We start from the raw sequence: 24473 nt of genomic DNA, 5'->3' as shown, positions 1-24473 counted from the left end.
AGAAGAAGAATACAGATATTAACCTTTCAAGTTTACACTTAATAAAACAGCTAAAAAAGAAATCAGCATAAATCAAACCTTCTCATTGTCTCTTTTCCTGCACATTTGATCGATTGAATGACTCTCTTTTGATCACTTGCACTTGACATATCTCTGACATCTATGCTCTCTGGGTTCATTGCTTTCAATGAAGGTTGGCTTGCAGCTGACACCTTTTTTTTTTTCATTCACTATGACGTCATCAATAAGCGACCAGCCGCGCTTGCCTTTATTTAACATGACGTGATTTCATGCTTGTGTTTAGGAAGGAAGAGGGTTTGTCGACGGTTAACATTTAAATTAGCAGTTGTTTTTTTTTTTTTTTTTGTCGCATGTACTACAATGCTGATGCCAAATCTTTAAATGTTACCCGCCAGTGTGAAGGTGACACGAAGCGTTTTTGCCTTTTAATGTTAAAAAGACTATTTATTGAAAATACACTCAGCCTTGCTCTTTTATTTTGATTTACTAAAAGAGAAGGAGACCTGGGTATTATTGACTGTAAGCGGCATTACTACTGCACTTCCGGACTACAAATACGGTTCTGTCACTGATTTCTGTTACTGCATGTGCTCCATACGAGAGGACAGTGAAAGTCAGCGCTTACGTTGTTGCTGTAAACATGAACGTGAAATGGGTTTTTATCGCATCGTTGTAGTTTTACTAACAAGTGGTAACTTGTGAACGAAGATTTCTCATAACACAATGCACAACTGGGCACGTTACCTCATCTTTTTTCAGTACATTGGGACGAAATACAGGTCAGTGTGCGGCGCAAGGGTTACATTATAATAGCAATCATTTATTTATTACTTCTTTACATTTTTACAGGGGAGTAGTAAAAGTACCGCCACACCAGCTGGGTCAGTCGGGGGTCCAGGAGCACTTGGAGGTAAGTTTTACTTATTTATACTCCACCATGCAGCTTTATTTGTAAAGCACTTTACAAACAATAAGTGCTGCATACAAAAAAAAGAAAAGATACCAGCACAAGCAGTGCTTAATTATATATATATATATATACATACCGTATATAAATTTTATTTTAAAAAAAATTTAAAAACAGTGTCTGTCAGTGTCTGAACCCTGCTAAGCATTCCAGTTGTCATAACTGGAACAAATAGAAATTATTAGAATGGAAAGTGTTACCTTTCTGTTTTAAAAAATTTAGATAATTTTATATGTTGTTTTTCATTTTTGCACGAATACCATAAAACATGGAACTCAAGATTCTTACACTGTGATAATCTAGATTTAAAATTTTTTTAAATAATCTTGATTAAGAGCCCTTCACACTTTTTCAAGGCTTTTTCTACATTTTGTATGCACTGAAAGCTTTGCATTTTTTCCTGTCTTTGTGCAGGAGGCAATTAAGAGACTGAGACCAGTCAACCCAGTGTCTCTGTCGGTGTCCAGCAGGACAGATACAGGTGTCCATGCCCTCTCGAACTCTGCTCACTTTGACCTCCAGCGCAAAGACGACAAGCCTCCTTTCACTGAGGACGTTCTGGTTAAAGCTCTCAATTTTCACATCAAGGAACAGCAAATCAGGTGAGTCAGGCTTCATTTTAAAGCTCATCATACATATGTAAAGTGACAAACAATAAATTCAAAATCAAATGGGATGAGTGAGCTGTAATCTGAAAACCCTTCAAAATTGGCAGTGGGACATTTCTGAGATGTGTGCAAGTGTTCAGACACTTTTTTTTTCATTACCAGATTTTCTTTGTCATTTGATTTAACATTTCTGTAAATCTCACATTGAACATTTTCTAAAAAGCATGCACTGCTCTTGGTACAAGACTATCGTTTCATAAGCTTGTATAATAAGTCTTCCTTGAAGAAGTTGTGTTTTCATTTATTGATTTTTGGAAACCTTTCACTCATTTCTCAAGCAGATTTTTCTTCTGTTGATCCATTTTTTTTGCTCCGATACTGTCTGTAACCTTTGTTGCTCATCTTGACAACTCCTTTTGATTCAAAAAAGAAAGTAGTTTGTAAACCCTCATCACTTCTGACACATTAACATATGTTGAAATGAACAGATGCAAAATTAAAATTATTTGTAACAGAGCCAAACTTATGGTTGAGAAAAGTGAATGTTTTTCCTGAGAAGATGTTTTCATCAAAATAACATAATAAAGAGTTTACCATCTGCAGTAATTGACACTGGGCAACACAAAGACACACAGGACAAACAACTATAAATAAACACACTCTCCTTAGGGCAACTTAGAGAGACCAGTTAACCTACAAGTCATGTTTGTGGACTGTTGTAGCAAGCTGGAGTACCCAGAGAGAATCCAGGGATGCACAGAGAACATGGAAACCCTGTGCAGAAAGAACCTAGGACCTTCTTGCTGCAATGCCACTGCACTGCTGTGCAGCAGACTGAAAATGATGCATGATTTTCCAAATAGTTTATCTGAAAGTGTGGCTTGCATTTGTATTTAGCCATCCTAAGTCAATACTGTGTAGAACTACTTTTTTACAAAAGACTGCTACTGGTGCAAGTCTTTTGATGGTATATCTGTATCTCTACTAGCTTTGCACATCTAGACTGAAAATGTTGCACATTCCAGTTTTCAAAATTGCTTAATGTCAGTCAGACCGGATCTAGAGCATCTGTGAAAATACACTTTTAAGTTTTGCCACTTGTTTGGATGTGGACAGATTCAGGTGTGGATGTTGATTGGCCCATTCTGACACATACATATGCTTTTATCCAAATTGTAGCTCTGGCTGTGCACTTTAGGTTATTGTCTTGTTGTAAGTGTTAGTATTATTAATAAACAATAAAATCTTTTTTCCCCACTCTGGTGCTCCCAGTTACAGCTATGCATGATTAGATAAGTTACTTACTAGCTTTTTTTTTTAATTGTAAAAACAGCTGAAAATGAAAACAATGGAGAAAGCTGGATCAGCAAAGATGTGGATATTAACAAGGAGAGATTGTCTTGAAGAGTCAGACCTGTGAGGACAGATAGTGTGAAACCCAAACTGGCAAACGCACATAGTAGTGCTGAAGGATGGAAGGGAAGCTCCCTGCATACTGCTAATCCTTAAACCTGTAGAGAAAAGGTTGGAAAGGATTATCCCAGCTCTGCTGTTAGGGCTGTGCCATCCATTAACAGACACACACACACACTTCCACACACTCACAAGGATGCTTTCATCTGGCTTAATGGGAATATACAGTATAAATATGCTCTTGTTTCCATAGATGTATGACTAAATCAGCATCATGTATGTTTTTGTTTTGCGTCACATTAGAAATAAGCCTGAATAAAGTCTCTCATCACCATCACTATTCGTTTTTGCTGCAAAGGGAGCTTGTAACCGAAATAAAGACATCTTCCACAACAACGCTGGCTCACAGCTTTGGTCTGCCGCCTCCAGGGATGCAGAGCCAAGATGAGAATTAAACATAGTCTGCACACTGTAAAAGAGAAAATGTCCTGACGGAATGGTCTATGTTAAGGCCCAGGTTAATGACTGTTTTCTCATAGATGGACTGGTGCCACAACAAACAATGCCCCATTTTCCCAAATTTGTGCAGCCACCTTTTGTACACTGTGTATGAAAATTTGATGTGGGTGTGTGGTGGGTAAGTGGGGAGGGGGCAAAAGCCGTCACTTCACATCGGAGGCGCTGGCAGAGGCATACACAAGGGTTTTCTCTGCTGTGTGCCACACTCAAATCTCCTCCCCTGGTAGTGTAACCTAGTTTTTCAGATTCTACACGCACACACCCCTACACAAGCGTGAATTTCTTATTGTCACTGTTGTCATACCTTTGTGTGCTTGAGCATGCTTAAACGGGACTGCTACATGTCTCCCACATCATCTAGCACTCACTAAACATGTACACCATCAGACTGACTGCACTGCAGATACAAATCTGTGTGAACAAACTGTAAGGGTATTGATGTGTCACATTCAGTCACTCTCATGGTGCTAGTTTGCTGCAGCCCTTTATCAAGTTCACGACTTAACCCTGAAGAATACTGTTTGTCACTTTAGCCCTAGTAGTGGTGAACTCTACTAAATTTATCTGCAATGCACCCTTCAGACCTTTTTAGTAGTCGATATGTATTCCTGGTTTTAATTTCTGTAGCTCAAACTCATTTCAGGTTTTGTTTTAATCCAGTGATTAAGTGTTAGAAAATTTTGTAAATAAACCATCAAGATATTGAGGGACTACAAGATAATCCATCACAGTATATGTCCATGACCGTAACCTGATTTTTACTCAGTTATTACTTTACACACTTGCATAGTGACACAGTTGGTCACACTGTTGCCTGGCAGCAAGAAAGTGCTTTGAATCCCGGCCTGAGTCTTCCTGCATGGAGTTTGCATGTTCTCCCTTTTGCTCCCAGTGCTTTGACTTCCTCCCACAGTCTAAAAACATGACTGTCGGGTTCATTGATCTTTCTGAATCGTTCTTAGGCATAAGTGTGTTTGATTGATTGTTCTGTTGTCTCTATGTAGCCCGGTGATTGGCTGGCAACCTGTCTAGGGTGTACCATGTCTCTTGCCCACTGACTACTGGAAATAAGCAGCTGTCTATCTAAATGTCTGTTTGGTGTTGAATGAGTGCATCACTGATTTGGGCAACATTCAGTTTGATCGCTCTCTAACCGGTGGAGACCAGGCAAACTCAAAAATCCAAAACCTTTCCAATCAGGGAACACAGCATATAAAGAGCTACCACATGTTTCAAAAACAAGTCAAGAGGAAGCACTTAAATCAAAGAAGCCATTTAGAAACAAACAATATTTTTTTACCACACAAAACTTGTATGTGACTACTTCAGGCTGTGAGGAAGCAAGAGAGAGCATTACGTTTTTGCAGATAACAGGAAGATTGTACAGAATACAGCTCACAAGATGCTTATTTTTATCTTTCTGAGATGAGAAACATACTGGATTTAGAACGGCTGCAAGTTTTTTGGAAATATCAGAGCTGAGGTAAAGGTTGAATTTCTTTCTTGAGTTCACAAAGAGACTGTTGTTTGAGTTGATGACCAGGATAATCACTAATATAGGATATAAAAACACCAAATGGCAAACCTGGAATGATTTTATCTTTTTTTTATGATAATGATTGGTTTTATAGCAGTTCTCACACACGCTGAGGCGTTGCTTCTGCTTCTGATGTAAATGATTAAGCTCAGGAATACAAAGAAAAAAACATTGTGATAGTTCTTACATAATCCAATTTCATAGACTTTAAAGAGAAATTGGAATTAGCTTGAATTGTTATTACTAGGAGAATGGAAATGGGTTAAGAAAGACATTTTTCAGATTAAATTAATGGACATGCTGTTTCCAACTTTTCAGAATCAATACTGGTCTTATGTTTTTCAAGGGTCACCCATGCTAACCGCGTCCCTGACGACTTTCATGCCCGTTATCGTGCTCAGTCTCGGACCTACATCTACCGAATAGCGCTGGGCGTCACCCACCACACTCTGCTCCCTCTCACAGACTGGAATCTGTGCTGGAGTCTCCGCAACACGTGAGTGATCCCATCACTATTTGCTTGCTGTGTTTCACCCATTATTTGCATGTTTTTCCATTCCTCTGCTGCATCACGAGAAATAAAGCTTGGACTATGATTTTTTTTTTCACAGTAAGCTCAGAGCTCACAGAGAATAACTGGATATTAATTGCATGAATAATCCCCAATTGGGAATGGTGGAGCTACAAATTAGGGACTGTGAGAAGGTTTTATGTAAGCTGACACACCAAAAGCAAACAAGAAGGAGGCAGAGGGAGAGAGGAGGGACAGCATGTACAAAGAGATAAAATGTTTAGGGCTTTGAAGCATAGGCAATGTTCTTCTGGCTGTGACTACATCGAGGGAGCATGAAGGAAAAATGTTTTAAAGAGTGTATGTTTGCTCTTCTTACTTTTTTTTTTTTTTTAGGGAAAAGTAGGGCAAGATAAGCTGCGGGCTTATACACGCTGAACAACACCCACGCATTTTAGCCAGGTTTCCTTTTTTTTCACTCACTTTCCTTTTTTTTTCATTTCTCCATCCCTCACTTGTTCCTCAATCTCTTCTCATTCTCCTTTTCCCTAATTTCTCTCTCCGTCGTCTGCTTCTTTATCCCTCTCTCATGTTCAGCCTTTATCTCGTCTTTCTGCCCCTGAGCATCTCTGCCTCAGCAGCGTCTCTTCGTTTTCTCTTTGATCTGCCGCTCCTCTCCCGCGTCATCACACCCGCTTTTCCACTGCAAGAAATATCTGATAGATTGCTTTAGTTCTTTACTTTCCAAGCTGGTTTTCAGTAGAAATGAATGCAGCTTATTTTTTATTTACTGTGTATTTCTCAAACTTTCTTGAAGATGCACCTATGGGGTTTTTCTTGCAAGTACAGATTTCTGTTTTTGTCATTTTTAATTGGCTTCTTCTGATGTTGACAAAGCTTTTCGACAATAAATCTTAAAGTACACAGGCCCAGCTTTCCTCTCTTGTTTTTAAATGCATTGTGCATTAAGTAGCAGAGTTGAAGATGTAAATCACAGCCTTGAAGAACTTTCCAAATCCTCTTTGCAAATGGATTTTTGGCAGTGGCAGTGTGATGGTACGGGAGTGGAACCTTCTCCTGCTTGCAATTATTGGAATCAGTCTCTGGGCAGAGAGATATCAGGACATTAATCTATAATCGATGGTAATCCAATATCATTCACTCTTTGGTACCAAACTCTTCCTTTATTGAGTCAATAATTAAGATTTCTTTGTAAGGCAGAGGTTTTAAATGATTGCATTAAGGATTTTAATGGCTCAGTCACTCCTCGCTGCATCCATCCCCGTCTCTGTCGGCTCATATTTACACAGCGACGTGAAGCTGTGGAGAGTCCAAGCCGTGATCCCACTCTCACTCCCTGCTCGAAATGAGCCACTCGTCGACATGCTTCTGCTCTCTCACGTGGCCTTGTTCCTCAGAATGTTAATATTATATAAGTTCATGGGAAATTGGAACAAGCAGGCCTAGAAATACTTCTTACTTAGTGTGAACCCTTCAGTCTGACCTAGCTGTTTAGACAAGTTGCTTTCAGGTCAGCACGAAGGAATCTCAATAAGACCAGAAAAGGGCTGATTTTGGGAAACTGGCCTGCCGGGAGTCGCGTCATTTGTGCGTTTAAAATCAAATGTTTTGTTTGTTTCAGAGAGCTGGATATAGACGCCATGCATGAGGCCGCTGCACTGCTGGTTGGGACTCATGATTTCAGCAGCTTCAGGGCAGTGAACTCTGACTTGCCTTTTAAAAATCCTGTGAAGACGATGGATGTGGTTGCCATACAGCCTGGAAGCTCCTTCGCACATTCACATTTTCACAGGTAGGATTGTGGACAGGAAAACAAGACGTTGTGCCCAGCTTAGCTTTAGCGTGTCAATATATAATTCTTGCGTTGATGGACTTTACTTTTGAATTTTAATATACTTACAGGACCTCATATATAAATATGTATATGAAAGCTCTTTGTAAACATTTGTAAAAAAAAAAGAGCATTTTTTTGCTACTCACACGCTTCTCACAATATTCAGTAAGAATATTTATATTGTATGATTTCCTGATAAAAAAATGTTTTCTGAAAAAGATTGCAATCATAGTCCCAACTTGATTCTGATAGAGAATCTGTGGAGGGTGCTAAAAATTAGGGTGATGCAAAACAGGCGTTCCAGCCTCAAAGACCTGGATTTCCACACTGTTAGCTGAGCTGCTAATAACTGGACTGACTTGCCTTTCAGCTACACTCTGTATTATTTAATGCCTTTTTAAACAGCTGATGTTTAAAATGTTCCCCGCTGTTCGATCAAGCAGGTATAGATGTTGTTTGTGTTAATTAAGGAGCTGTGTGTGATTATGTATTAAGCAGGTTTATATACTTTAGACAATGAGGATTCAGTATAATCCATGGCAGAGATGGAGAGGGCCACGTGGGCTGTGGGAGATTACATTTCCATGGGGGGTCGCTCTGTATGCTAGATAACACTTCCATGAGTATTAATTATTAATCCTGAAAATATGGCGCACGTTATAGAAGTAGGTTAGCGCTTCTTAGAATAAATGTAATTTCTTATGCCCTAACCCCCAACACACGTGGTGCACCAGCATGAAGTGACCTCCAGGGTTAAAGGTCCATGGCACATCTTCCAGTCAAGCTTGCATTTCTACGAAATTAAAGTCTTTTGCATATTTTATAATTAGGTGTTGATGTGAGGCAACACTAGTCTAGAAAGCCTGCATTCGAGTTAAGTGTTCATTTTTTATGACCGTCACTATTCTAAGTAACTGCGATAAAATAAAACAAAACTAGGTGATAAATTATTAAGAAATGTCAAAGGTTGGCCTCAAGGTTTTATCCTAAAAGAGGGCAGTGAAAAGGGATGGACTCATTGGCTCTGGCTGTAGATAGTTAAAAATAAGGTGGTGTTTTTTTTCTTGTTTTTTATGAAGTTAATCTAATTTTATTTTACAAGTAAACCACTCTCCATTTAGTCCTTGTGCTGTCTGTGCAGTGCTTTCACTGAAAGGGTAAGTTTGTCTGAGGCTTGTGCTGAACTGACTGAGAAATAATTCAGCCTTCTAAGTGATAAAAGTGAGCAGATTGTAAGGATTATTACTTGTAAGCTTCTATTGTCATATGAAACAAAAGTAAAAAAAAAAAAAAAACAAACTTAAGTGTCCCACTAAACGAGAGGCTGCTGTTCAAGAAGAAAGCCAAAAACAAATCTGCATCTACGAGCCAAACTCCAACAGACCATTTACGTTTTTCCCAAAGGTTTCCACGTTGAGACCTTTTTTTCCTTTAATAAATTATATTTGACTTGAAAACTGCTTTTTACATTTACTTAGGTCATCTTTATTCAAATTTGTTTAATGTGAAAATGTTATAATGTGACAAAAAAGCACAAACAAAGTAAATTTGTAGGGATATAAATACTTCTTCAGAGCACTACATATTTAACATGTAAACTCCAAATGCACTAAAATGTTGATGCAAACTGCTAGTCAGCTGGATGAAAAAATCTTCTACAGTTTTCCTGTGCATACAAGAAAGACTAATTTGACTCTGTGGGCTTCCTTCCACTTGCACAAAATCTGAACAGGTATGTTGGTGACGGCACCAATCATTCTTATTAAGACAATGTTGCTTTAAAATTACAGTTGTAGAGCCACAAGGTGCATGTCTGCAAAGCAGCTGACTGTAGCCTGGCTACCAGAGCAGACAGCCTGACTAATTAACCAGCTCTTTATACTTTACTCTATAAAGTATGCTCTATACTTTACTCTGGCATATTTATGAAGGGAGAAGGATTATTCTGCACAGTAAGTCTTAGAAAATTACTACTGAATATACATATGTTTTAAACAGAATTTATAAAACCAAAGTTACCAAAAAAAAGTAACAAATTAACTGTATTTGATCAGCAATAGGGATATGTGTTGCTTTTCTTTTTTTTAATGAAAGCGATTATATAAATCTATATATTTTGCTTGTAATTTTTGCAAAAGTCTCAATTGCAATTTATGGGTCAATATGTTCATGCTACCACAATGATAAGGCATGTTTACAAAATAGCTTGTCTGTGTTATTAGAGCTACATTTCACACAATCATTATTTAAAAGAAATCAACTGCAGCTCGATATTATCTTAATATTTCCAAGATATATGTGTCAGCCTCCCAGCATGAATGTTGTTTTATATCTTTATTTTTCTAATTAGTTTTCCTGGTACTCTTTGTAGTTATTTGGGTCAAAAACAGCAATTCAAAAAGGCCTGTATTTTACAACTTTCCCCACATTCATCTCCTTGTGTCACAACGGATGTCCAACTTCCAGCTTAAATAGAAAAATACTGATCTACTCTTAACTTTTATTTGTTTTTTTGTGTTTTTGGTAACTTTGGTTTAAATATATGTGTAATAATGATGTCTAGCACACACTGCTTTCAGCCCTGTTAAATGAACCTTGGTCTATATTTAATATTTGTCAAATGCAATCAGACAGTAAGCTGCGAGTCACATTTGCATTTGACCCAATTCTTGCCACATGTCTCTTCGTTTATTTGTATCTTTCTTTACCAAAACAAAAAAGAAGGACTAGAAAGGTTGCTCTGATTTTTAATGCAGAAATGGAGTTTGTATGCCTTCGCTCAAAATCCTGTGGCTTTCTGGCATATTCGTGACGTGACATTTAAACAAATCCATGCAACAATAGACTCTTGAATTTTGTCTGATGTTTGGGTGAATGTCACATGAGCCTCATCCACGCAGACGCGGGTTGCGCCTGAATTGTCTGACATGGGTTATTTTTACCTTTTTCTGTTTTTAGTTTCCCGTCTTCCTGCTCATCTCTGATGGTTGTTAGAATAATTACATCTGTCCTAACATAATTCAAAATGAGACCTAAATATCGTTTTTGTTAAATCAATCATTCAGGTTAAGTACAGACATTTTTTAAAAACCTGGTTTTATGCGTATTGCTGCTAATGCTACTTTATTTTTTTACAGACAGCTACAATTCTGGGAACTGACCTTTAAAAGTCGATCTTTTCTCTATAAGCAGGTTTGTTGCTCTAATCTCTTTCAAATACCTGCTCTATTAATGTGTGCTCGTCTGATTTTGCTCCAATTCATTGTGAGTGGTGCCCTCTGCTGGTGATGGCTGAGTCGGATCAAAACCAAAACGATCACATATCTGCAGTGATGTTTGACGTAAACCTGAGAGTGAAGCTGTGGTCGTTGTGATCCAGGTGAGGAGGATGGCTGGAGTCTTGGTGGCTGCAGGCCAGGGGCTGCTGTCCGTGTCCCAGGTCAAACACATCTTGGATGCGCGGGACACTCTGGCCTTCCCTCAGGGTGTGGCGGCTCCAGCCCATGGCCTCTTCCTTAAAAGTGTAGATTACAAAGAGTCCGGTGAGTGAGAATCACTCACTCTGAATCTTTAGTCATATGTAATATCTCTTTTCTTTAATGTGTATATAATCTGTTATATAATCCAAAGCCTTTAAGAGTTTGTTCTCTCTGACGGCTAATTGAAATATAACACATTCAGGACATTACTACACTCATGTTTCCTGTGTGTAACTTCTATATTATTTTTTACAATACTTACATTTTTCTAAACTTTTTGTTTCCCAATACAAATGAACAGGGAATATTTTACCATCATCCTTTGCTGTATGAAGGCTAGTTACTCTGCCATTCTTCCATCAAATAAACTCTAAGTAGGTCAAAAACATTGCACTACATGTAGATTCTTCAATTGTATATTTATTTATTTTACCTTTTTGGTAAAATTTGTTCAATTTAGCTTTTAAGGAAATAATGTTTGGCTTACATCTAAAACTGACATCTCCCATTCTACTGCTAAACTCACACATTCCACCATGTATGCAATAAAAACAGTCCCTAGCGCCACATTTAAAAAAATATATCAAGTTATGCCAGTTTTCCAGTTAGATTTTAATGCAGTATGTGCAGAAAATTTAAGTAACATGAAGACACTGATAGTAGATATGAACAACAGTTGTACTGCATTGTTGATCAGAGCTGGATATAGCAACATTTTATAATGTGTGTTTGCTTTTATTAGACAATGTCTTGATGTTTCATTCATTTTAAAATTGCTTGTTTTTATTTTTCAATCAGAAATTGGCCTGTACAGCTTTGTGTTAAATTTACAGTATAAAAGATTTATAGCTGAAATGTGTGTTCCTCTCTCTTTCTTCATAAATATCAACAGTTTAAGCTTATATTGTCTTATAAATGTGTTATTAAACATCATTCTGGATAAGTCACACGGGGAGCAAAAATGACTACAAAGAGTTTACAATATAGAACTACATAACTGGTTTAGTTATCTTAATCTTAAATATAGCTGTTATATTTTACAGGGTTTTATTTTTGCTATGCTGTTATATTTCCCATACTTGTACATCGGGAAACGTCTCAGGTTAAATCTTTGTTTCTGATTTCCTCAGACCTTCTGTTCTCCCAAAAGCCTGACGCCACTGAAGATCCAGAGACATGACGATGCTACCCGAATAACAAATATTTGATATATTTGTAAAGTCTTTATGATAATGACTATAATAAAGTTTTTTAGTAACATCTATCTTGAGTTATTGGTTATGCTTTGAACTTTGGTGCTTTAGACGTCTTTAGTTTCACTCGGGAAATTTTGTCTCCAAGGCAATAAAATGCTCAGGTTTGTCAGAATTATTTCTATTTTCTAAAAGATAAAATAACTAGAAATGTTTCTTTTTATATCTATTCAGCCCATGTCAGATGTATTTCTCACTGAATATTGGCACTCTCACCAGTTTCAGTCAGCTTCTTTGGAGGGTCTTGTGCTTTAGTTCCCAGGTCGAGTCCTTCTGGTCTCTGGGACATGAAGCCCGTCTGTTTCCTGAACAGTCAAATGGCTGAACATTGGCGTGCCAATCGTACTTATATATAATTGTTTGAACATATAATAATGACACTTTAAGACATCAGGAAACTCAAGGATGAACCAATGTTGTTCCTGACTCTTTAAACAGGAAGAGTCAGGTAAACATATTTTATCAGACTCTTTTATAATGTCAAACAGCATGTTTGACGTGTTTCTTTAAGTGCATCCACAGGATTGTGAATTCACCCATTAGAAGCTTACAAAGTCATCACATAGTCTGGGCATCTTCAAATGACCTAAAAGCATAGTCATCCCTGTGGGAATCATTTTGATAATGCTAATTTATCTGAAACGGGAAACATTTAGTCTGATTTAATTTTTAAGGAAAAATTTGTTTCTCAAGATTAGCTGAACTCATCAATTATATAACAACGTTCTTTGACCAAGTTTTTTTTTTAAAGTTCAACATCTATGGTATTCCTGTTTTTAAAATGTCTCTGAATGTTGTGGCACTTAAGGTACCGCTTCTAAATGATCTGAGAACCAGAACCAGAGTTTCCAATCTGACATAAATAAGCAATGGAGAACAAGGTGAACCTCTATATGTTCATTTAATTCAACATATAAGAATACATAACTGTGTCCATGAACACAGCTCCGCTTATACAACACCACACACCTTGAACCTATCACTGGCTACTACGGACACAACTTGCTGAATGCCTGTTTAGCTAATGTACACATTTATGAACTGGGTTCATAACATTATCAAAACATGGTGTACTACAAGTGGGGAGGTTAGGTGGGGGCTGGCGTGGTGTTCTTTAGCAAAAGCTGCTGTGTCCATGGCTCTCACACAGAGGCATTACACTACAGGTTAACAAAGTGCACACAAACACACTCAATGTATACATCCGGTTGTCCTAATAAAACTGCATTCATCACTTTTTCTTTCTTTTTTTTTTACCTACAAAGTGTTGAGTATTCTCATGCTCATTGTTTCCTAGCTTCTCCTAATTTGTCTGCATTTGTTCAGCTAGTTTTGAGGTCCATTAACAGTCCATTAAAACCAGACTACTACCAGTTACCTTCTCTGTGCTGCTGATTGAGGCTTGTTGCAGATTCACACTGACTGGCAACTGGCTCTGAGGCTCCAGTGTTAACATTACACTTTTTTGTGTCTGTGATTTGTTTCCAACATTCCCCAAACTGATACAAAGGTACACTGATTTACAGTGCCTTGCAAAGTGATTCATATCCCATGTCTCATTGCAACAACAAACACCAATGCATTCCTTTGGGCGATAGACATAAACTAGTGTAAATTTGAAAGGTGGAAAGACAAGGGTTCATGGTGCCTGGTTTTCGAAAACCTTTCAAAGGTTTTAAAGAAAGAAACTGCAAAGTGTAGTGTACATATGTATTCAACCCCCTGTGTTGACTACAGACATTGCCTGACTATTAAATAGTAAGTGTGTCTAAGTCACTCTCAAAAACATGGAAGAGTGGCAAAGGAAATCCTAAAAAAGTCCAGTTTCCCGTTCACCACAATCCACAAAGGAGCTTTGGTCAGATGTCTGCACAACATCCTGAACACTGTTCTTCAGCGAGGCCAGGAAAGCTGGTCATAATAAATAGAAGGAAGGAATTAAATGCAAGAAAACCTATGAGAGGCTGAAAAATGTGCGCCAAAGCTTGAAAACTGATGGTCACAGACTTTCCACCAAATCTGACTAAGCTGGGGAAAAAATAGAAATTAAGTTTTCAAACATTAGCCATAAAAGACTGGCGTCTGCAGTGAGAGGGTTTCTACAAAGTGTTGAGTCAGGGGGATGAACAAACATATTCTAGAAATTAGAAAGGCACACCTCGTTCCTTCCTGTTCACAGCTATAGCCCATCACATACTACTCAAATAAATGACATTAAAGTTTGTAGTTTTAATGAAAACGTTGACAGAGGCGTGAATATTTTTGCAAGGTCCTGTAGACTCACTGTATTCTATTAAAATTAAACCTCGTCGGGAATGTTTTATTGCACTTCTTAGAAGTGACAAACCTAAATACTTCACCCATGTTTATCCTTATACATTTTCTTAAATATGTACACAAGTACATGTTTTCTATGCACACAACCATATCGAAGCAACACAGTGAGTCTGATTATTAGCATAGGTCCTCAAGTTCAATTCAGCATTTGGTTTCAAAAAGATAATGTAGTTCACACACCCATAATTAAAGGCTCCCTATTATTCAGTATGTATATCAAAATTTCAAGTGTTAGCCAGAATATTAAGCCCAATGTCTTAAAATAGCGATATCAAAATCCTATGCGTATATATAATGCACTTGAGGAAGGCATTGCGTATTTATTTTGTAACTCACAATCCTTTTGACGGCACAGTCTGGGTGAAGAATGGGAACTGCGCCGAGGTCTGAACTGGAGACCCTGATTAGAACTAGTTGGATGGGATAGCAACGACATGAAAGAAAAACGACTCACACTGGACCCTGCAGGTCATGTTTTGGACTTAAAATGAGATTTTATGAGTCCAATGAAGAAACAGAAGATGACTTATGATGAATGGCTGCCTGGACTGTTCAGATAGTGGCCATTCTGGCTTTCAAAAGTGACACAGATGGTGTGTGTTGATGGCTGACGAATGACTAGTGGCTAAGCAAAGATGCACCTTTATGCCTATGAGTTAGTATCATTCTACGCAGCCGAATTTGGCATCCGACTACACACCCTGATGCTAGAGGTTATTTCAGGATTAATTTGTGTTATGAGAATACATATTGATAGCATTTGATAATATCTATCAGGCTGATAAGTTTGCATAGACCCTTAGATCCTAAACCTCACCATCTCATAAACAAAATGATTTGAACAAACTACCACTTGGAGCAGCATACCCAACTTCACCCTTTGTACCGACCATCTGCTACGTTTTCTTTTACATTAAAACATTTGTGGCACCTTTAAATGCTTCTTTTTTTGTTTTTTAAATTTTGAACTTGTGAATATTCCTATAAATTGCTAAAACGTTCCTAAATTTCACAAGTTTCCAAATAAATAACTTGATAATGTTTAGAGCATTAAGATCCATACACAGCACTGAAGTTACAGACTTTATTTTTTTTTTTTAGAAAAAAAGTGTACAAAGAGTGAAATGGGGTATGTTCCAGAGATTTACAAAAAAAAAAAAACACTTGTCTGAAAGGAGTCATGTCCACATGTAAACATATGATCTGTTGGTGTGGTTCTGCTCTTTTCTCTGACAGCTAAAATAAAAAATAAAAGCTTAAAACATCATAGAAGCGTAGAGTCCTTGGAGAGTAAGGAGGGGGTGGGGACGCTTTCTCCGCTTAGTTGGCAATTTTCTCAATTTCATCCAGATCATCTGTATCTAGTCTTTCAATTTTCTTATCTGTAGGAGGAAGAAAGCAGAGATTACAGCAGTTCAGACACCCGATCCGAGGTGTGTGTGTGTGTATATGAAGGAGAGTGAAGCTGCTTGAACTTACTGAAATGCTCCTGGATCCTGTTGAGGATGTTCATGCTCATCTTACTGTCCACCATGTTGATGGCCAGTCCCCTCTTCCCAAATCGGCCGGTACGCCCAATCCTGTGCAGGTATGTCTCGTTGTCAGGGTTACCATCTTTGTCGACTGGCAAGTCGAAATTGATCACCACAGAAACCTGCTCCACATCAATGCCTGCATAAAAAAAAGAAAATCAAATCTGACTACGATGCATAATCAGACTTTAAGTTGCAGATTTATTACAGTAAGTCTGAGGCATCTTCAAGCTCCATTAGGCAGAATGGCTCTTTTCAAAAGCAGCCAGGATTGATGCAAAAAGTCACCGCTGGTTATTATAATTTAAGACAAAATTCTGCAGCAGTCTAATCTTTTGAATACTATGAGCTGCAAATTTTGACCAAGCCTGTACTTCATATTCCCTTTATTTTCCACTTCATCATCCTTACCTCGAGCACAGACATTTGTGGTCACCAGGACTTTCTCCTTTCCATCTCGGAAGCGGTCTATGACTGCAGCTCTCTGCTCTACTTGCATTTCTCCACTGAGCAGCGCCACCTGGTGGCCTTCTCTGGACAGCTCCCCTGCAAGCCAACCTGCAGTTTTCCTCGTCTGGATTGCACAGAGGAACAAAAAAATAAAAACCATAAAGTTGCTGTAGCCACTTGGCAAAGAGAATAACACAACAAGCTTCAGGTGCTGCGAATTGTGGGAAAAATGACCATCCAATTTTTTCAGAGCATAATTATAACCAATAAACTCTGTTAAACTGGAAGATTTAATAATTTAGTGGAGAAAAAAAATATGCACAATGTTTTTAATGCATGGAGTGTGAGAAAATGAGCTCACATGGCAGAAGATCATGGCCTGAGCAATTGTAATGGCTCCGTAGATGTTACAGAGAGCTTGGAACTTCTCCTCTCTGCTGTTGCAGAGCACAAAGTACTGCTTGATGGTGTCCAGAGTCTCCTCCTCTCTCTTCAGCTTGATGATGTTGGGTTCGGGCACGATGCGCTGCGCGAAGTTCCAAACGCTCTCTTCAAACGTAGCTGAGAACAGCAACATCTGGCAGTTCTTCGGCAGCATCCTACAGAGGGAGGTCATGGACAGTGTTGTAAACCATCGACTGTGCTAACAGGAAGCTTTTCAAACAATAAATCTGTTGCTTTTGCATTTTCAACTTTTGAGACACACATTTATATCTCTAGTTGTGAACGCTCACATAATAATCTTTCTCAAATGATTATTACATGTGCATGAGTCAGAAAGTAAAGCGTTTTTCTGGTAAAGGTTTAGACTGCGTCCGAGGAAAACCCGTTAGGCGTGTCACTTGAGAAGAGGTCCACAGCCTGCAGTTCCGGAGAGATGAGCATCTTCATTAACTTTGGCCAAACATTACATAAGACCGAGTGTTTACAAATCCAAAAGGTAAGTTCAGTGTACACATTATGTGCACAAAGAAAGTCTACAACAAAAAATACCCTAACAGTGTCGTAATATTTTTTTATAACATACACGTGTCATTTTCTCTATAAACATAGATGACTTCATGTTTTCCCTTCATTTTCCTTAAATGTTCTATAAAAGAAAATGTATACGCTCCTTTGTTGTAAAGCACAGATTTTCTTTCTAAAAGATCCAAACTGAAAAAAAATGGGTTTAATTTCACCATAAAACATGCTTTATTGCACTTATTCATCTTTTTTGAGGGGCCAAATAGGTTGTTCCATCTTAGATGATTAATGGCTGTTAGGATCGTTGAGTCCTGCACTACAGCACATGACTAAATGACTGGGCCAAAACTCTGAAAGTAAAACTTACTATGAATCCGTTTTCAAATTCTAACTTTTTTGTTGTAGACCTTTTAACTAAGCAGGTTGTGTTAATTCAAAACAGATTGGTCATATTCAACACTGCAAAGTAGTAAAATAATCACAGTTCATTATAAAATTTCCAAATTCACAGACTCAAATTTCTACATTATATCGTTAGTTTCTTAAAATGGATTTCTGAATTTCAGACTCATTTTGATTTCAAATCTATATACAGTAGGTCAATATGATTGCATTATTGGATTTTTCCCGTAATTATTTCTATATTGATATGGCTCCTAACATTTAACTAAAATTAAAAAATTGACAATTCAATTAACATCCAAGATTATTATTATTATTATTATTTAACATATAGCTAATTTGAAATTAAATTTGATCAAATATTTAGTTACACCTAGGCCTGTCACGATAGCAAATTTTGCTGAGCGATTAATTGTCTCAAAAAATTATTGCGATAAACGATAATATTGTCTGAAGACCTTTTTACACTGATTTAATGGAAATGACGTAATAATGCATGTGATTTCCTGCCAAAGATAGAGACACATTATTTTCAAAAGAATATTTAACACTGGAACTGATAAACAAAATAAACAAAACAACCAAAAACAAAATGGATTCTCAGTCTCCATTAACAAAAAATGTACTTGATAAAAACTAAACAACATAAAGCCAAAGTGGAAATAAATACTGCATTCAACCAAAAGAGTGCAGATTATGAAGTCTGTATATTATGTTGCCCTTCAGTAATAATTAGATTTAAATAGAGAAGACGGGCACATCGACTACCTGATGCAATAGTTCACACTACACGGTTTTTTGCTCCTATCTTTCCCCTTATGACAATCTTAAAACGTTGATCTTTCTAAGATTGTGTGGTGTGTTACGGTAGATCATCGTTGCCCTCTGATCTAAATCAGTGGTTTTCCCCGACTGGGAGCTTTAACGCAGCTTGTTGAATGTGACAGGTAGCCAATCAGAAAGCGCGGATTCTCCTCCGTGCTTTCTGAGGGGAAATTATGTCGGGGAATCGCAACCCGAAGTCCAGCCGACGAAACAACATTAATGTTTATTCAACATGCAAAGAATATAGAAATGACAAGGGGAGGAGTTGGAGGGAAATTGCTACCGCAGTTGATAAACCCGGTAACTTTTCAGCTGTTCTTCGTTAACGTGATGTAAATAAGTTATAATGATTTTTATTCAGTTAGGACTGACATTAGCTACATGCATTGCAGGTAGATTGTAGTAAAGCACTGATTAATGTCTGGTTTTAAAATTAGTTAACTGGACTTGCAGCCATTATTTTGTGCCCATTGTTGGACACCACACGGCAGGAACGAAGCCGATCGAACCGTTATACCTAGGATTTCTGTCGGCTAATGTGTGGTCTGTCAGGTTTTAAAAATGGGCCGACAATCGGCCGACAGCTCTAAGATCGTGACCTGTGCGCTGGGCTTTACACTAAGGAAATGAGAAAGGAGGGTCAGTGGAGAGCACCGGAGTTGAGCCTTTTTTCATTCGGTGTCATCAACAGAAAGAGAAAAAAGGCCGGAAGAGACGATAATGCCGATAATTGAAATGACGTAGATAGTTTTAATTTATCGTACGATTAATCGATTTATCGTTTATCACGACAGGCCTAGTTACACGTGTGTTTCAGCTTACCTCTGGATTCGGATACTCTGGTCCTGGTGTCCCTGCGTGGCGATCATGACGTCGGCTTCGTCCAACACAAACACTCTGATCTTCTTGGGATCTATAAACCGGAATTTATTGCACCAGTCCAGCATTGTACCAGGTGTCCCAATAACTATCTGTTCCTGCAGTTTACTGCCTCGTTCCACTGGAAAAGACCCAAGACGACACTGTTCATGATTAAGGCAAAACAAAAGAAATGACTTGCTTTCTTTTTGGCAGCAAAGTGCTGTAGAGAGACTCACACTTGTTCCCTCTAATGGCGTAGACTAGTTTGACTTCAGGATAATATTTGCCCATCTGTTCAATAACTTTGCCGGTCTGAAGTGCCAGTTCGTATGTTGGTGACACACACAAGCACTAATGGAAAAGACCCAAAGAAATGTTGCAGCTCAAGTGTTGAGAAGAGAGTTACACTTTTACATAAACATGCAGATGTTGTTCTAACCTGGGGATATTTGTTGTTGGGGTCGACGTGGCTGAGCATTGCCAGGACAAAGGCGGCCGTTTTTCCTGTCCCTGACTGAGACTGGGCAATCAGGTTCTGTGGACTTCAGAAAAAGACTAAATTTGATTCCAAGTAGCAAGACATATTTCAGAAAAAGAAAGCAGCCCTCTTTCAACTTCTCTTTAAATAAAAAAACAGCCCAAAGCACCAACCAGAGGTTTTTACGAGGTATAGAAAACATCAAGTAGAACTCACGGCTCTGCCAGCATCATGGGTAAGGCGGTCTCTTGGATTTTAGATGGTCGATTGAACCCCATGGCATATACACCCTGAAGAAGCTGTGGTTTGCTGTGAAGAAATGGAAAAAAAACCCAAAGCAAACTGTTTTAGTGATTTTTTTTTAGTACTGTATGAAACTGCTTTGATCAACGTATGACAGAAACACCCACAATGAAGGAAGGACATTCGAGAGTGATGAAGACAGAATGGACAGAAGGAATGAATCAATGGAGGAAAGACATAGAAAGGACAAAAAAACAGATTTATTATTCATTTTGAATGTAAGAACACAGAGGAGACACTTACAGGCGTAGCTCTTCAAAGGACTTCACAGAGTATAGTGGGGAGTTTGGATCCTTCTGGAGAACTTCCACTTGATTTGTCGTATTTACGAGATTATTCCGTATCAGCTTGTTCAACAGCGATTGTGCTGCTTTGTCCTCTGAAAGACATACAAGGCAACGCAACCTTAAAGCACAACAGATTGAGCAACTTGAATGGGTGTAATCAAAGCCTACGCTCATATTTTAGACACAGCCACATTTCAAGCTCCTCACCCTTGTCGTCGTCATCTGCAGGTTTGGCTTCACGTTCAGCTTCTGATTTTGCAGCCCCACTGCTGGAGTCTGTGGCATTTGAAACGGTACCTAAAAAGTAATATTTACAAGTTGATTTTTGCTTTTAAAAGTTGTGCTACAAAATGAATACGACATGTTATAAAATGATTAAATCGATAGAGTTGTGTACATCTGAGCACCAATTGAAGACATACAAAACTGTACATTAACAGGGAATCAATATAATTAAAGAATCCATCCATATTAATATTTACAGTTGCCCATTTTTAATGAATGTCTTATTTTTTGGTTTGTTTGTTTTCTGATTTTTTTAAACAAAAGTTCCAGTTGTTTTCCTCCAAACGGCAGTGCGTGCATAAAAACCCTGTAGCTGTGGTGTGTGTGTGTGTGCGTATGTGTGTGTGTGTGTGCGTGTATGTCAGTGGTGTTCTGCTCATGTTCGTCTGAGCTAATGTTTAAAAAAAAAAGCCAGATTAAGACATGGATAATAAGCCTGTCAAATCAATTAATCACATGATAAATTAAAAATTAGCTATTATACTTTGAGAGGGAGAACTTGTATTATTATGCCATTGTCAATATATTAGTAGAAAATGGTCTTAAAACAACAATATTATTGTTTATGGCAATGATTTCCAGGACAATAATAGTCCAGAAAAAATTGTTATTTTGACAGGCATAAATATGGAAGCACTCAATTAAGGCAACAACAAGCAAGGCATTAAGATTTTCTCTAAGATTTAGATGAAAATTGAACAAGATGAGCATGATGGATGAAGAGTAGCTGAAGAAATAACACAGCACTCACAGGCAGTAAAGATGAAGAAGACTAAAGTTTTTATGATTGCTTAAACTTTGAAGACATACATTAACATTTTTTTGCTGTATAAATGCCCCCAGAAACATTGACTGATTAACTCTCTGCCTGTGTGTATCTGTGTGAAAATGAAGACTTTGTGCAGTCAACCTTGAAAACTTTCTTTGCAGATTTAATACATTTAATTATGTAAATAACGCTAATTTCTAAAATTAATCAGAAAAACTACAAAACCACAATAAAGTAGGCATCTACTGCAGTCCTCAAAGATGCAACTTTTAGATGCTTCTCTGCTTTAAACCATGTAAACCACATGTTTGGATGCCGAAAAACAAATTCAGAATCAGCCCTCAACAATAGGAGCCTGACATCCCTGACTTAGATTACACTATCAACATATTAATCAGGCAAAGCAATAGTTTTTTTAGATAATTTCTTGTTTTACATCATTATACAAGTCAAAAACGGGAGACATTTCCCATTTGACTACCGACTTTGTATTTTACCATTACACAAACACTGGAAAACTGTACAAAAATTATATGATATATGAATTATATTACCAACAAAATTATGGAATACAATTACGCTTTCCCTGTAATTTATATTTTATTTTATTCGTAATATAGCTACACTTACCATTTTCTTCTGGTTTCTCTTTTATCTGAAGACTATTAATCTGTGGAGAAGAACATGATACAAGTTTTCAATCAGAGAGTCGTAGTAAGTAGTAGTTAACAGTGTGCTTGGATCATTTCCATGCTAGCCCGCTACGTGCTAAAGCTACCATGGGGCTAACTTAGCCGGTAGTTTAGTTTTATGAGTCACAAAACTTCAAAAGGAAAATCTGCCGCGGAAATCGGCTAACTCTTTGTCAGCACTATCACTGGAAAATTATGTATGTTATGAACCGACCACTGACACCTATTTTTCACACAGACAGTTCCCACAAAAGGCAAAATCATCATTTTAAACAGGCTAACAACAGGTTAGCTCACGTTGCGTAAGTTTAGGCTTTTACCGATTCTGCCGCGGCTTCCTGCTCATCCACGGCCTGCGCCCAAGACTCTGAAGCCATTATGGGACAGGTTGATATACCACTGTTACAATCTGGATAGATGAGTTTGAAGTCTGGCTCTGAATGACCACTCGCTGATGTAAAAGTAACTACTTGTTACAATGGCGTGCCAATCCCGATTCTGGACGGGGGTGTAACGACTTAACGTTTCCGGCTGACTTAAAGGCATTAGCAACAATAGTTCCTAGCACGATAATTTTGAAAAGAAATAAAATTGAACTAAGACTTTATAATTGAAAACTGCATTTAGAAATGCAATCCTTTTTATAAATAATATGCAAAACCGAATATGACAATGATAACAATAATAGTGTACTATTATTATTATTATTATTATTATTGATTGCTTTATTCAACAGACTCGTGGTCTACAAAGAGATGATACACAACAACACGACATATAAAAAACAAGATAAAATAAAATAAAATCTTATAAAAGACTTGCATACCAATGTTTCCACAGAACCGACTGGAGAAAACAGAGAGGGATGTGAAAACATTACAATACGACTGTTCAATGAGCTGCCCAAACGACACAGAAACTTGTATATCAGATTTCTCACAAGTGCCTGGAATGTTCTGACATGTGCATTACAAAACATCTCACTTGCACTGCTGAACCTGGGTTTCTTAAGCAGAATTCTCAGTCATTATAGGCAACCTTAAGCTTCTGCATGCTAGCTTTTTAAAATTTACACCACAAATGAGCTGTATACAAGGATGTACAGTAAGCTTTAAACAGGCTTATTTTTACCTCATCAGTGCACATATGAAATTTCTTCCCCAGAATGTTTTCCTGGGCGTACAATAATTACACTGCCGATAAATGTCATCATCATCACAGAGCTGGTCTGTGACGTAGTGACCCAGATATTTAGTTTTAGAACAAACATTTAACTTTTGCCCTGACAGAAAAAAAAAATCAGAGAAACAAAGTTGTTAAAATGTGTTATTTTCTTTTTAATATTTTGTAAAAGCCAGATGATTAAAATGTGAATGTGTAATGCACTATTCAGTCGCTCAGCCTGCAGAGGGAGTCAAAGTCCTTACATAGTATGCAATCTAATCTGCTGTGTGTCAAACCATCCTGTAAAAACACAGTAGCACAGAAGAAATTCAGATCCCTTGGTCATACAAAATTATAAGGGATTGGAACAAGCTAAATTGATCTAATCATAATTCTCAAAAAAAAAAAAATACCTGCAGGTTTAGTGTCACATATTAGCTAAACAGAGCATAATTGGTAGGTAAAACATTTTTCCGTGATACACAACTACAAAATTTATAGAATTTATAGTTAGCTTTAATAATACATCAAGCACAATCGGATACATAAAAGATGAATTTAAGTCTGTTTTTTTTTTTTTTTTTTAGCTCTGTTGGACATTTCTTATATTCTTGTTTTGTAAGAAATTACATTTGCAGAAATAATCCTGCCATTAACTAAATGCTCCTCCTCTGTTGTTATTAACTTTTTACATTTCCCTAACACATAAGTAATCCTACATTAGTTCTTCTGTATCCTTTTTTATGCATCAGCTCTGTCTTTCTAAATCCCCCAGTAAGTCGTGCCAGAAGGCCTCTTACACTGAGTCAAGTTCTGCTGGAGATTTCTTCATGTTGAAGTGGAGTGTTTCCTCTCCACTGTTAGTATGAGGGGTTACTGTAAAATCAACAATTGCACAGTAAATTGACATAATTGTTTTAAAATGATTTTATCAGAAATTGTAATTAAAAACAAGACTT

General features: G+C 37.6%; 2 protein-coding genes across 2 annotated transcripts; one reads left to right on the top strand and one right to left on the bottom strand.

The window, feature by feature from the left end:
* Positions 1–252: 252 nt before the first annotated feature.
* Positions 253–12174, top strand: pusl1 (pseudouridylate synthase-like 1). The gene is made up of 8 exons (XM_005797973.2): positions 253–800; positions 871–931; positions 1403–1590; positions 5412–5561; positions 7219–7389; positions 10569–10623; positions 10811–10973; positions 12041–12174. The coding sequence occupies exons 1-8, from the start codon at positions 745–747 to the stop codon at positions 12088–12090; spliced, it is 894 nt and encodes a 297-aa protein (XP_005798030.1). The 5' UTR covers positions 253–744; the 3' UTR covers positions 12091–12174.
* An 871-nt stretch (positions 12175–13045) lies between these two features.
* On the bottom strand, positions 13046–22867 carry LOC102229321 (ATP-dependent RNA helicase DDX19B). The gene is made up of 12 exons (XM_005797974.3): positions 22671–22867; positions 22289–22328; positions 20812–20901; positions 20561–20696; positions 20231–20323; positions 19976–20078; positions 19773–19887; positions 19498–19675; positions 16844–17081; positions 16444–16606; positions 15980–16171; positions 13046–15882 (listed from the first exon to the last, which is right to left on the bottom strand). Exons 1-12 carry the CDS (start codon positions 22725–22727, stop codon positions 15821–15823), a joined length of 1467 nt encoding a protein of 488 aa, XP_005798031.1. The 5' UTR covers positions 22728–22867; the 3' UTR covers positions 13046–15820.
* Between the last annotated feature and the right edge of the window lie 1606 nt (positions 22868–24473).

The sequence above is a fragment of the Xiphophorus maculatus genome, chromosome 20 (assembly GCF_002775205.1).
Source record: "Xiphophorus maculatus strain JP 163 A chromosome 20, X_maculatus-5.0-male, whole genome shotgun sequence".
Lineage (NCBI taxonomy): Eukaryota > Metazoa > Chordata > Actinopteri > Cyprinodontiformes > Poeciliidae > Xiphophorus > Xiphophorus maculatus.
Note: the sequence above shows the minus strand (reverse complement) of the source record. Positions and strands in the feature narration are given on the sequence as shown.

What these genes read in the sequence shown, in the direction of transcription:
- pusl1 (XM_005797973.2), top strand. Translation starts at nt 745, where the DNA reads ATGCACAACTGGGCACGTTACCTCATCTTTTTTCAGTACATTGGGACG. An exon ending in TACATTGGGACGAAATACAG is followed by an intron (nt 801 to 870) that starts GTCAGTGTGCGG and finishes ACATTTTTACAG; the next exon opens with GGGAGTAGTAAAAGTACCGC. An exon ending in GATCTTTTCTCTATAAGCAG is followed by an intron (nt 10,624 to 10,810) that starts GTTTGTTGCTCT and finishes GTTGTGATCCAG; the next exon opens with GTGAGGAGGATGGCTGGAGT.
- LOC102229321 (XM_005797974.3), bottom strand. Translation starts at nt 22,727, where the DNA reads ATGGCTTCAGAGTCTTGGGCGCAGGCCGTGGATGAGCAGGAAGCCGCG. An exon ending in CGCCATTAGAGGGAACAAGT is followed by an intron (nt 19,676 to 19,772) that starts GTGAGTCTCTCT and finishes GGTCTTTTCCAG; the next exon opens with TGGAACGAGGCAGTAAACTG. An exon ending in CAGAGTATCCGAATCCAGAG is followed by an intron (nt 17,082 to 19,497) that starts GTAAGCTGAAAC and finishes CTCCCTCTGTAG; the next exon opens with GATGCTGCCGAAGAACTGCC.